Below are 13,952 nucleotides of genomic sequence, written 5' to 3'. Positions count from 1 at the left end.
GATTCTCAGAACTTTTCAATTATCCCTCCAAGGCAAGTTTGGAAACCCAAGTCAATAGCCAATGATGTCCCAAGAGTTCAGTTAGGAGGAGCTGGATTGTCTAATAATGGGAATGATGGGGTTGCCTCAGTTGCTCATCAGACTAAGACCAATCCTCAGATCTTAAAGGGTGTTGTTTCTTCCCAGAAGAAAGCCCAAATTGTTAGCAGCGAAATCACTAAAGGAAAACGATGCGAAGCCAGCCCCCAAATTCATCCTCATATCAACAAATTTTTGGCTCTGCAAGATTTGGATCTCTCTCCATCCACCTTTGATGATCTCCCTCAACCCAAGAAGTCTGAGATCCATGGCATGGCTTCTGATCCAGGACCCTGGCATTTTGTCCACAAAAGGAAGACCAAGAGCCCCTCCCTGCTCCTCTTAGCATCTTCTTCTAGCAGGCTCCACTTCTCTCCGAAGAAATCTTAGAGTCCTCTCTTTGATCCCTTGGGTTTCCATGGTCTCAGTCATTGGCTTTCGTTGGGATTGGTCCCTCTTGCTGCAAATTGTTGGTGCTTTTTTTTCTTTGGTTGATTTGTTGTCTCTTTGGTGCTTTTTTTTTCTTTAGTGGGAGTGTTTTCGCACTCCAGAAGAAATTAGTCTTCAAGTGGGAGAATGTTGAGTACGGCTCTTTCAAATTAGGAGGTTGTTTCTTAATTGGAAACTAATTCCTTTTCACTAACCCTATCTCTTGTTACGATCCAAACCGTAATAGTGGCCCACATATAGGGTTAGTGAAAAGGAATTAGTTTCCAATTAAGAAACAACCTCCTAATTTGAAAGAGTCCCTCTATGTTCCTCTATGCTTTGAAAAACCTACAGGCTACAACAACTAAAACCATTATGTAAATTGGCATTGCCTTGTTCCTTGTAACAGAGGGACAAAAAGTTAGAGCCCCTCTATGTGTGAGATAGAATGGGTCTCTTGTAAAAGGGGTGGGTTTGTATGTGGGTTGTTTACTATTTGAGAGGGTGAGTGTGTACTTTGTAATTTCTCTTTGATTAGTGAAGAAGAAGTCTGTGTCTCTGTTGCTGCCCCGTGGATGTAGGCACAATGTCGAACCCATGGTTTTAAATTTCAGCAGAAATCTGAAATTTCGGATCGGTCTGAAATTTCTGAGTTTAGGTCGAGAATGAAACCAAAATTGGTAATACCCAAAACGGTAGTTTATTTCGGCTAGTCGAAATTTTGAAATTTCAGTCGAAATTTTGTTTATCCCGAAATTTTAGGGATTTCCTCAATTTTTTATAATTATTTAATATTATCCCAAAATTTCAGCCTAAATTACCGAAATTTCAGTTGAAATAAACTACGAGATAAAGTAGCCGTCAAATTGACTTTGTCGGATTTTGGCCGAAATTTTGGTTTTGGTGAGGACCGAAACGCATTCCAAAACCGAAATTTGAAACCATGGTCGAACCTCACAAATCTCTGTGTAACTGTGTTCTTGTCTTTTGCTTTCTGTTATTGTTATCGATATCTGGAGCACAACCTATTTACGTTATGGCCCATCACATGGACGGTTTAGATCATCCTATGATGTGGTCCGTACAATACTTTTTGAAAAAATAGGGGAGTATAAGGGGCTTACACGATATAAAACCTCGATCAGTTGGGTTTTTATAGGCCACCCGGCCTGCCTAGTTTTGACAGGACGGCTGGGTCAAATTCCAATAGTTCACTAATTTAGTGACCCGGACCCGTAATTATGTGCGGGCTCTGTGGATCCGCAGGTCCGGGTCACTTTTTGCCAGGTCTAAAAAAAAAAGAAAATGGGAGAAAAAATGAGATTGCTTTCGTTGAGAGTTGAACTCAAGACCTCCCGCTTACTAAACGGGTGCTCTAACCAACTGAGCTACGAAAGCCCTTTTTGTTACAAAGGGAGAAATAAAATTATTATATCTAAGATTAAATCAGAGACATCCCTGATCTGAACATATAAGAAGAGGTTGTCTCCTTAGTCCTTAGTCCAAGTCAATCTGGTCGCCTGATATTCTTGAGGAAAGCAGGGTCATTTCCGACCACAATTTTGGTCCCTTCGTTTGCACGTCTCTCTTTCTCTCTCTCGTGTAAATTGCCTGGCACCTTCGCAGTACTTATATAGGGCACTTTCGTAGTAAAAACACTTGCAGGCCTTTTATTTCTCCAATATTAGGGTTTGTAAAGATCAGAAAAATTTATCACAGAACTCATGGAGTCTGATTCGTGGACTGCTCGTCTCTCTACTTCATCTAAGCGCCAATCTGCTTTGCAATCTCTAGCTGGTTAGTGTACAACCTCTCTCTCTCTCTCTCTCTCTCTCTCTAGATATCCCGTGATTGAGATTTTTTTTGGGTTTCTTGATTAGGGTTTTTATTGTACATTTGGTCTTTGATTCAGAGTCGAAGGTGATTTTTTTTTTTAAATTTTCGGTTGTGGATGCAGATTTGTACCTTGGATTTGAAGAGATCGACGGTGAGGATGAATCCCGTACGGAATTCCCTTGCCCGTTCTGTTCTGAGGATTTTGATATCGTAGGTCTGTGCTGCCATATTGATGAAGAGCATCCGATCGAGGCGAAAAACGGGGTATTTCTTTGTTTCTCTTTCTTAAAAATCCATATTTTTTCTTGTCTTTTTTTTCCCCAGACGTTCTCTTAAACATAATGGACTGAATTAGTTTTTTTTTTTTTCTCGTAGTTAGAACTTATTATGTTTTTATAGCTAAAAGAAAGTTAGAATTTTTATGTATTCGATTGTGTTAAAAAACTGGGACTTGGAATTTAGACTTTCGATTATCAAGTTAAACTTGCCTCTGTCAATGAGAAGTTGATCATTGACTCAGTCCAGGTTTTACAGGACCGGGTTTGGTTGGGAATTTGGAAGCCCGGCCTAACCCTGAATCGACTTGGCCTGAACTCTCAGTTGATAAATGAGTTTTGATAATAATCTAGAGTTGAAACGTCCCTTACTTTAAAGTGCCCATTTTAGTGTTGTAAATAATCTAGACATCCTTAAAAAACTATCTCCTGATGCGAAGATGTTCTTCTTTGAGCTTTCAGAAGGATTGTAGTACTGCTTTTGGATGGGTTACTTTTGATGCAAAGATCTAAAATTCTATTTTATATGCTCTTACATTAGCCAATTTCCGTATTAATATTGTTTGTTTATAATTATTATTCACTTTAAAACATCTTATGGATACTTTCTGCTCACTATCAGGATATGTTTCTTTTTCAGGAATGTCCTGTTTGTGCAACTAGGGTGGGGATGGACATGGTTGCCCACATAACTATGCAGCATGGACAGTTCTTTAAGATATCCTCTTCACTTTAATTGGGTTGTAGTTAAGATTTGATATGGATGTTTTTTTCATTCTGACTCATTATGCCAACGTCATATTTTTGGTGCTCATTATAACTTGGATTTCCTGCACACTGTATCACACATGATATTGATGGAAATGCATGTCTGCAGAAATCCATATATATTTTTTTTCTAATAATTGAACTGAAGAACTGGTAGTTTAGCCCGTACTAGCTATTCCTTCATCCTTATTTATTTTAAGTGTCCATATCATGAATTTGGGGCTATGCTTTGAATTCCTTAACAAGACTTTACATGCAACGGAGGAGGAGATTCCGTAAAGGTTCAATTGGCTCTCATTCAACACGTTCTTTACTGAGAAAGGAGCTGAGGGAAGGTCATCTACAATCGTTTCTCAAGGGGTCTTCCCGTGTAGCTGCTTCCTCTAATACAGAACCTGATCCACTATTGTCATCATTTATTTACAATTTACCCGTGGCCGATGCTTCAAAAAGCATACTGCCTGATTCTTTGGATGAAGGAAGCCTGATTAAGAAAAGTTCGAGTGAGAAAGTGGTAGGAAGGTATGACTCTTCACCTACCTTCTACTGACACATTTTAACTACCTGCTTATCCGCTATTCCTTTTTATGATATTTCTTATCATGAACCATTTCATTGCATGAAATTTGTATTAAAAGAAAATTGTGGGATGCTGAGCATAGTTTCTTCTCTGATTGAACCATTCCAAAAGAAGAAAAAAAATCCTTCTGTGATTGAGGTCATCTGATTTCTAGCACACTATAATATACTTAAAGTGTGGAATGGGAGTAGTTTATTGTTGATTTATGAAAATTGATAATTTGTATCACCATGTGTTCTTGCAACAATACAATATAATTTCATGTTTGATATGTTGGGAAGAGAAAATACTTTATTAGAACTACGGAGTACAACAAGTGTTGAAATTCAGACTCATGACAGACAATGCCGGAGAAAAAGAATCGGGCTGGGAACTAAACACATCAAGAGCACTTCATTCATTGGAAGATCAAGCAACCTTTTCCTCCCGACAAATCTAAAAGGCATTTGGTACTGGAAGTACTCTGTCACTCCCCCCTCTTCGAGTATCGCTGATATTACTCCAATACACCATGGAAGATTCAAACCTTTCCACATTGCATCCAACTCACACCATGCTGTCGTTAGGACTTCACATCTCCTTAAGAACCAAAATAAGACTCATCAACTTGATTTGGTCTACTTGAGTTAAAAGATATGCAATTCTTGAGTCCACAATTTGGACCACTTTTATGTCACACAACATCATAATCCCTTCCACGATGTTGATGGTAAAGTAATTATCTTTGTCTGCTCCCACACAAATGGAACTGACATCAGCCATATTGACCTTGGAAAACTTTGTTTCTTGTAGTTTTCTTTTGAATGGCAACTGTGTCGTGTATTACATCATCCATTTATAGGAGTTATTGACCTATTTCATGATCACCCTCTATCTCGTAGTCCCCTATCCCCACACATTCGAAGACTTGGTCTTCATAAAACAGTACAAATTTTCTTCCTACCCTCTCTCTCTTCAGATCACCCTTTCTTCTAGAATCACTTTATTGAGCAACTCACAAGAGCATTCACCCCTGTCTTTCCATTGTTGCCACTCCACATCACTTCCCTTTTTGTCTCCCATCAAGATAAATAAAGAGTTCCCCAACCTCATCTTTTCTCCACGCACCGATTGAAAGATGCTCCCAACAACATTCTCACCCCTTCCATCTTTGTTTCGATGCAAAACAATTAGTTTCCTGAATCAATCAACTTGTTTGAATCAGTAGTCGTAAGTGACCCCAAAACTGCCTTTGTTTGTTCCTCCCTTATGACAATCTAACCCAAACTTTCTTTGTTTGAGTCAAAGAATCCTACATTTATAACCTCACTACAAAATTGAACCAGAGTATGAAATCATTGTGATGCCGGAGCAATGAGGGAAGAGGTGCAAGTTGATCTTAAACTTCTTTCATGATTATCCAATAGTGAGGTTAGATTTGGTTATCACACGCTTTCTAAAATATTCCAAATCTAAAATCCTCCAATATGGTTCAAATTTCACAAGTAGCATTCGTCTTACTAATCCCACGTGAAATCCAACAAAATCCGACCATTGGATCTTGAGATCAACTGAATCTATTAATTCAATGGTTGAGATTGAATCGACCAACCGTAATAAGTAATATATTGATTTTTTTTTAATGATACTATATCGGAATTTTTAATAGGTTATGTCGATATATGTTTTATTTCCATTTAAAAAACTTACTATTAGGATGGGTTAGACTCAAAACAAGCAGTAATTGTAAAGTTGTGGTTGTAGTATTCATACAAAAAAAAGATAAAAGAGATCTAGAAGTGTCTTAGAGAATCCTGATGTACTGGAATTCGAGATGTGTCCGACATACCTTAAACAATCCTGTAATGCATGGGTGGCCCATTTTCAAAACTCTTAAAACTCAAACAACTTGAGCAGTTTAAGTAGAAAAAGACCCTTCCTCCCCTAAGATTTAAAAACTTCGTAAAACACACTCTAATCACTCATTTAACTCCCTGATAGGGCTTGTTCCTTAGTGGAGATCTAAAAAAACTTGGGGTTGACATCTTTCACCATGGGTATCTTGGAAATGATTGTTTTGCCCCCTTTTTTTTTTGTGAGGATGATCCTCCATGACACAGAAAATACCAGACATGGTTATTTTAGACATTTTACCAAATGTTGTCGATAAGTCATATGTCTCATTTCAAAATTAATGAATCATTACTGTCTTTCCATTTGTGGCTGTCTCTATCTATTTTCTCCTATCTTCTCCTTACATTACCATAACATATGATATTCAATGTCATCTAAGCAGGTGATCGATCAAGTGCGAAGCTAAGGACCATGATCTTTTATCCAGAAATTTTATTTCATCCTACTTCAACCATTAATTTTCTCTTTATTTTATCTTTTCCTCACCTTTGAACTCCCTACATATGCCCTTCTTTCCTTATTTCTAAGATCACATACACTCCTTTCCAGCCCTACAAACCCTATTTTCTCTTTGCTTCAATCCAGAAATGTCCTTTTTTTTAACCAGCCTACTCCCCGTCTTCATCTTTTTGAATTTCTTTCTAGGGTTTCATTCTTTTCTTTCTCTCAATCCTTTTTGCTCTTACAAAGGCTCAATTAGCATTTAAGTGAGTCTCCTAAACATAAAGATAGGACCCTCACTTAAGTTGGTTGCAAGTTAACATCTAACTCAAGGGAAAGGTGCTTCTTAGCACCGTCCTCATTGTCAGTGTTTCATCACACCGCCTTGGCCACAACAGTAATTCCTTATGATCTTTAGCTTCCCAGTGCATATTAATGTTTTTTGTAATAAGTTTCCCAAAGTCTTATTTGCGTTCTAGTTGCAAAATTAAGAAACACACTGAACTTTCTTTCCTTCATATATTTAAAATAGTTCTTTTCCATTTGAGTAAGAAACACACTTGAAGACAAGGTTTTCCTTAATTTTTCATGAAATATTTCCTTCTAATGCATTCACACTCTCCTCCCCCCCCCCCCCCCCGCGCGCCACACACACACTCTCAGTCTCTCTCTCTCTCTGAGAGAGAGAGAGAGAGAGAGAGAGAGAGAGAGAGATTTTATAGGCATAATGGAGGCTCAAGACATGCTTGAAGAAGTGGAGAGTTTTCCAGAGGGCTAGAAGTAGAATTGTGTAGAAGACTTTTTGAGAGGTCTAGAGCTGTATACATACGTTTAGATAAATTAGTCGATTCTAGAGTGTTTCTGCATAATGGAGGCTCAAGACATGCTTGAAGAAGTGGAGAGTTTTCCAGAGGGCTAGAAATAGAATTGTGTAGAAGACTTTTTGAGAGGTCTAGAGTTGTATAGATACGTTTAGATAAATTAGTCGATTCTAGAGTGTTTCTTGCAGTCTCTTGGTAGAGACATGTACAGAGGATTCTAGAGAGCCTAGAAGGTTCTAGGTTGGTAATATTTTGGGCTTTTGGAAGTCTCTTCTGGCTTCTATTTGGTTTCTATGGAAGTAGTGATGAAGCCATAGGGTTAAATCAAGTATAGGCTAGGGTTTTGAGGGATATAGATTATTCTTTTGAGTATAGGATATTTCTTCTTTTTGTGGCTTTTTCTTGCAGAAGTTTTTCAGTGGCCTTTTAGATTTGAACAAAACTCATAGGAAACACGCATTTGGACGCCACAATCAAATGATCAATTGTTAAGCAGTCTAGAGAGGAGAGCTATATGGACACTAGATTACTCTGAATGCCACCTTTTAAGTTTTCCCAATCCATTGTTGTAGTTGAGGCCTAAAGATATTGATGATTGTTAAGTACTGTAATAAAAGGATTAATGCCCTAGGAGTCCAAAAAGAATGAATCTCCGCAGTCCCCACCTTCAATGTCTTACAAACGATACACCAAACAAAATTAGACCATTGTGCATGCTGAAATAGGTTGGAGACCCCCTAGCCACATGCTCCTCTCCTCTGCTCTTCTCCTCTCTCTCTCTCTCTCTCTCTCTCTCTCATATAACACACAGAATATCTATTTTAAGAACGATTGTGGCATTACCATTCAAAGCAAGTACTGTTCTGGCACTGTTAAGGGATTCTAGTGTAACTTTTTCAGGAGTTTTATGACAAAACTTGCTTAAGTAGAGACACTAGGGTTGCCTATGGTTTCAGACCTATTAATTTGGTTAGAAGCACATGTATGGTTATGGTCCAGGTACTCTCTCATTTTCTTTGTTGTGTGTTGGGTGCTTAATCTATATCCAATACAAGGGTCTTTTTGGTGTATTTGTGTGGCTCCTTGGTATCTTGTGCGTGGATTTTACACAAGGCTGATGGTCAATGATTTGGTAAGATGGACAAGGACAGTCTATGATTGTGGGTTTTCTTGATTACTTGATAGGTGGTTCATGTGTTTTACACAATGCTCATGTCAATGATTTGATAGGAGGGATTCACTTTGTCGTTGTAAGAAGTAGGGGGTGTGCGTTTTCCCTTGGCATGGTTTCTGTTTTCGATGAAAATATCACTTTGGGGCTTCTTTGAAAGAACACACACTCTGTGTTTTAGAGAGAGGGAGGGAAGCGCGGGGGGGGGGGGTGGGGGGGTGGTCACGGGATGACAATTTGGCTCACTTGATCCGGCTTTTATAGGCGTAATGAAGGCTCAAGACGTGCTTGAAGAAGTGGAGAGCTTTCCAGATGGCTAGAATTGTGTAGAGGACTTACGAAGAGGTCTAGAATTGTATAGATACATGTAGAAAAATTAGTTGATTCTAGAGTGTTTCTTGTAGTCTCATGGTAGAGACATCTATGTAGAATTCTATCAAGCCTAGAAGGTTATAGGTTGGTCCTAGATCATTGGATGATTGCCATGTGGAAAGATCCAAAACCATTGGTGCGAGAGAAGGGGGGCCTATAAATAGGTGAGGCCTCTCCATTTGCAAGATACCTCTCAACATTCAGTGTTGTAAGCTTTCCACAAGTAATACAAGGCATTCTTTCCATTCACGTGTGCACTTCCTTTGTGAATGCCTAAGCGTACTTGCCTTACGTACATGATTAGTCTACTTGAGGTCGGACAAGTTTAGTCCACTTGAGGTCGGCTGACTTGGGGTGAACGTTGGAGCATTGCACGAGTGCCACATGAGTGTGAGGCTTAAGGATTAGATGGCTCGTGACATGAGGCTCCACTGTCAATAATTCTTGCTCTACTTCTCTGCATACAGTTTTCTGATGAAGTGCCTAATATCTATGGTACTTTACGATATGAGATGATTCATTTACATTCTATTCTTAGATGTTATGAGGCTGTCTTTGGCAAAGGGTGGATGTAAGGAAAAGCATTATGTTGGGAATGTGGGTTTCAAGGTGAAGTATTCTTGATGAGGAAGCGGTTTTCACTTTTAGGAGTGCTCATTCTTAGTGTGTTATTTGAGGATTTCGGTTGGTTTAGATAAGCCGTTCTAAATTCTTTGGGATTCAGTGGTGGATTTGCATTAAAGGCGTCTCATAGCCAACAGATTCCATCTTCTTTTATTTCGTAGTGGAATCGCTTCGATCATCCATGCTTTCCTATGTGTTCCATGCCTTTATTTTGATGCCTGACTAGTCCGTGGATCTTTTGCAACTCTTGCAAAAAAGATTTCCTTAGGAGGGAGGGAGGGAGATCCACATCTTATGCTCATCTTCATTGGGTTTACTTATCAGGGAGAGTAAACATTATTAGACTTGTAAAAATGCCAGTTTAAGAATTACTGGGCTTGTGAAGGGTTTCAGAAGACATGATTTACCAAGCTAATCAACTAGCTGACTCTCTCATCCAAGGGGGTATTTCTAGTTGGCCAACTTTTTATTTGATACCAAGTCCACTCTTTATGATAAAACTTTGATTGTAAAAAAATCTCTTTATGATGAAAAAAGTTGATCATCCTGCTTATCTCTGTTGAGGATGACTCACCACATGGAATTTGGGACGTGAGTGGTCGAGGGTGACTACCAGTCTTTGTAATTTCTTGGGTGAATCTTCGCTGATTTCAAAATAAAGAGCGTATGAGCCCTTATGCAGATTCCGTTCATATATCCAATACATAATCTAAAATTGTGCGTAGGACCATGACAATGACAAATAGACTTTACCTTAATCTCCACCCCCTGGTTGCAAATCAAATCTCAGCCTTTACAGTTGTAGAATGGAGATATCAAGGTGATGGGCTAGAGTTTGGTAAGGACGCTATAAGAGAAAATTACAATGTGAAATAGAATAAATTGATGTTTAGTGATTGCTTCATTTTACATAATTGAGTTTTTAGTGCAATCTAGCTGATGTTGCCCATTTAGTCATAACTTGGTTGTGGATTCTTTAGGGCAGGGGTATTGTTCTCGCTACATGCATTACAGGTTTTTCGGATCAAACTGTTTAGAGTTTTGTGGAGCTTTCTCTTTTTCTTTTTTATTTTTCAAGGTAGAAAAATTCAGATTACAGAGGGACGAGTTGTCCGCCAACAACGGAAACTACACCACATGTAAAGGCCTATACTGTGTGTCATTTCAGAAAGTATTGATATCTACGTTTTCCTGTGTGTTTGTGGAGGACTCTAGCTTTTATAGTGTTTTCTGGCTTGCTGGATCTATGGGATCTGATTTGCTACATTTCATTTTGACACAATATTGTGCTGTTGGCATTTATGTTTGGATCTGACCCATAGACTTTATCTGTTTCCAGTGCCGGACCATCTCTATCTGAAAAGGAGCAGAAAGAGAAGGCTCAAAGGTGCCACTTTGTACAGGAGCTTTTGCTTTCCACCATTCTCAATGACACCTTATGAAGGGATACTACATGCTGGTGGCAGCAACTATTGAGGAAGCCTAAAGACAGCTGAACACCTTCTCTCAATTCCCAGAGCCTATGTTCCGCTTCCTACATAATTTTTATAAAAAGGTTGTATGTATTAGCTATGCTGATATTTTCTTGGTAAAGAGATTACAGCATTGGATGTAATTATAATTATGTTTTTATAAGGAAGTAGGTAGGTCTGAACTGCTCAGATAAACATTTATGTATTAGAGCACTTGTGCATAATGAAGATGGTATTAGATGTTCCATCTCTCTCTCTCTCTCTCTCTCTCTCTCTCTCTCTCTCTCTCTCATTTTATTTTATAGGTTATAAGACCTGGTTTTAGAGGTGAACTTTTTGAAGCTTTCTATTTCAGTTATAGTCATTTGGAATGAGTCTTTGGTAAGACTAATTTTGAACTTCAAATGGGCAGAAGGCAAACTGGTCGAGTCGCTCATGGGAGCTTTGGTCCTTAACTGACCTTACACGCTTGATTTTTATATTGTAATCGATTCACAAGGTACCTGACCAAATCAATGGTCTTGATCACTGAAGATATGTATCATCTATCATGTGCCGTGTAAAATGTTGTTCATCACCATTTTTTACTGAGACTCGGGTTAATCTCAGTCTAAGGAAAAAAATAATTTGAAAATTTCCTTCTGCATTTTTTTCGCACGAAAGAATATAATCTAAACCGACCTAGCTCAATTTTTATTTAGAGGTAACTTAAATTTATGATGAAATCCTTCTAAATTAACGATAATCATATCATTTGCCTCCAAAATGTAGGAAAAAATTTCCCCCATGAAAAAAAGTTTCTGTTAAAAATGTTTTTCCATGCAAACCAAACAGGGCCAGTGCCCCATGGGTGAGAGGGAATCGATCCAAACACTAGTGATTCTCATATTTTCTTGCAAAGAGTTCTATCTTCTTTCTTTAAAAGGAATATACTTTACAAAGATTTGATGAAGTCCTAATCCCACTTTAACTAGTTCTCATGTACCATGAAATGACATTTGGTCGATTGAGATTCTAGGATTCCCCATGAATAGTGCAGCCTCACCGATCCCAAAAGAGAAAAAAGGATGAGGGGTATGCGTCGGAAAGATTCACACATCTCCAACATGGGTTATCTACTTATCTTAAATAATGCACCAAAAGGCAGCTGATATTTGCACTACCATGTTTTGATTTTGACACAAAATCACTTTGTCTTTTAGTTTTTTACTTTCTACTCATAGCTTTTTGGGAATTGTAATAGCTTTTGACAGCAGGTTAAACAATAAAAGACAAGGTGAGTTTGTGTAATTATCAAAACACGGTAGGGCAAATATCAGCAACCTGATTACATAGTGGACAAATGCACCGAACTACTAAATTGTGGAGCCTACCAATAAATGATTCTGCAGCGTCATCTCTCTAGAATCCATTTTTGCATCTCCAATAAATCCCAAATATCATTCCAATCAAACAGTGTCGAGTAGAAACAGAGTCATGGATTCCAAAATCTCTGCATATCTCGGCCTTCCCCCTCCATCTTCAAACCCTAATTCTACTCACAATCTCATGGATTTTGACACCATTTTCAATAATTTCCAATCTCTCTTACCCCATCCCAAAAATCCCAACCATATCAAAGAGAAGAACAAGAAGAAAAACACAACCCATCTCACCTTCTCATCCACATCTATTTCACTACAAACTCACCATCTCCCATCCGAACAAAACCCACAAAACCCAAAACCCATATCCCCAAAATGGCTAAAACCCACCACCAAAGGGAGCACAAAAGTTCAAACCCTAATGAAAAATCTCTCAGTCTCTGAAAAGGCTCTCATAGGAGCCATGGCTGGAGGAATAGCTGGTGCTTTTACCTATGTTTGTCTCCATCCTCTTGACACCATCAAAACCAAGCTCCAAACTAAAGGGGCCTCAGAAATTTACTCTGGAACATTTGATGCAATCACCAAAACCTTCCAAACAAAAGGAATTCTAGGGTTCTACAGCGGTGTCTCAGCAGTAATCGTGGGCTCGACTTTCTCTTCTGCAATTTACTTTGGAACCTGCGAATTTGGTAAATCAATTCTATCAAAATTTTCACATTTTCCACCTCTTTTAATCCCTCCCACTGCTGGTGCAATGGGTAATATTGTTTCCTCTGCTATTATGGTCCCAAAAGAGTTAATTACTCAAAGAATGCAATCTGGGGGCGCTGTTGGGCGCTCTTGGCAAGTACTATTGAGTATTTTAGAGACAGATGGGGTTTTGGGTCTTTATGCTGGTTATTCTGCTACTTTACTTAGGAACTTACCTGCTGGTGTTTTGAGTTATTCTTCATTTGAGTACTTAAAATCTGCTGCGCTGAATAAAACCCAAAAGGATCATTTAGAACCATTTCAGAGCATGTGTTGTGGGGCGCTCGCGGGTGCGATTTCGGCGACTTTGACAACGCCTATGGATGTGGTCAAGACTAGGTTAATGACTCAGGGTGGACCCATGATTTCTGGGTCTGTGTATGGTGGGGTTTCTGTGATGATAAGGCAGATTTTGAAGGAAGAAGGATGGGTTGGACTTACCCGAGGAATGGGTCCGCGGATTCTTCACAGCGCTTGTTTTGCTGCGTTGGGTTATTTTGCGTTCGAGACCGCCCGGCTCACATTGTTGCATCAGTATGTTATAAAAAAGAATGAGACAGACAATCGATGATTGTAAGTGACTTATGGTTCTGATTTTGGTTCTATTCCATTTGCATGATATTTGCTCACTCATGTCTGCAGGGAACAGATGACCTTGTTTAGTATTGGGAATTTTACCTTCTCAAATGTTTGGGGTGTCAATCCGTTAATGTTACTTTTTATTGAAATGTTGGTAGAAAGGTTGTGAGCCTACTCCGGACTACTATTTATGGAAATTATTATTATTGTTGTTGTTGAAAATGAAAAAAATAATATACAGGTGCTTAATGGTAATCTACGATGATCATTGTGGGTCTAATATTTGCTCTTTTGAAGAGAACTTATAGCTTGTGTATTTGTGATCGAATGCTTTTCTTTTTACGTTTTAGCTCTTTTTTTTATAGGTATGATCAAATGTTTGTTATCTTGTTGTAAGGCAATACTCTTGGTTCCTATACTTCTGTACTTAGTAAAATGCTATATGATCTATGGAAATAGCCTTATCTCTGATGGTGATATAATTCAATGAGAAATA

General features: G+C 38.6%; 2 protein-coding genes and 1 non-coding gene across 3 annotated transcripts; 2 read left to right on the top strand and 1 right to left on the bottom strand.

Moving 5' to 3' along the window:
* Positions 1–1,831: 1,831 nt before the first annotated feature.
* Positions 1,832–1,905, bottom strand: TRNAT-AGU (transfer RNA threonine (anticodon AGU)). The gene has a single exon. It is a non-coding gene; the product is annotated as a tRNA-Thr (tRNA).
* Positions 1,906–2,055: 150 nt separating this feature from the next.
* On the top strand, positions 2,056–11,005 carry LOC143852797 (protein DEHYDRATION-INDUCED 19 homolog 2-like). Its single transcript, XM_077362400.1, has 5 exons — positions 2,056–2,304; positions 2,465–2,607; positions 3,259–3,338; positions 3,642–3,908; positions 10,628–11,005. Exons 1-5 carry the CDS (start codon positions 2,232–2,234, stop codon positions 10,728–10,730), a joined length of 666 nt encoding a protein of 221 aa, XP_077218515.1. The 5' UTR covers positions 2,056–2,231; the 3' UTR covers positions 10,731–11,005.
* A 1,142-nt stretch (positions 11,006–12,147) lies between these two features.
* On the top strand, positions 12,148–13,711 carry MFL1 (Mitochondrial substrate carrier family protein). Its single transcript, XM_077362286.1, has one exon. It carries the CDS (start codon positions 12,237–12,239, stop codon positions 13,446–13,448), a length of 1,212 nt encoding a protein of 403 aa, XP_077218401.1. The 5' UTR covers positions 12,148–12,236; the 3' UTR covers positions 13,449–13,711.
* Positions 13,712–13,952: the final 241 nt, after the last annotated feature.

This window comes from Tasmannia lanceolata, unplaced genomic scaffold (genome assembly GCF_043159265.1).
Source record: "Tasmannia lanceolata isolate RefF3 unplaced genomic scaffold, GAP_Taslan_0.1 ptg000019l, whole genome shotgun sequence".
Lineage (NCBI taxonomy): Eukaryota > Viridiplantae > Streptophyta > Magnoliopsida > Canellales > Winteraceae > Tasmannia > Tasmannia lanceolata.
Note: the sequence above shows the minus strand (reverse complement) of the source record. Positions and strands in the feature narration are given on the sequence as shown.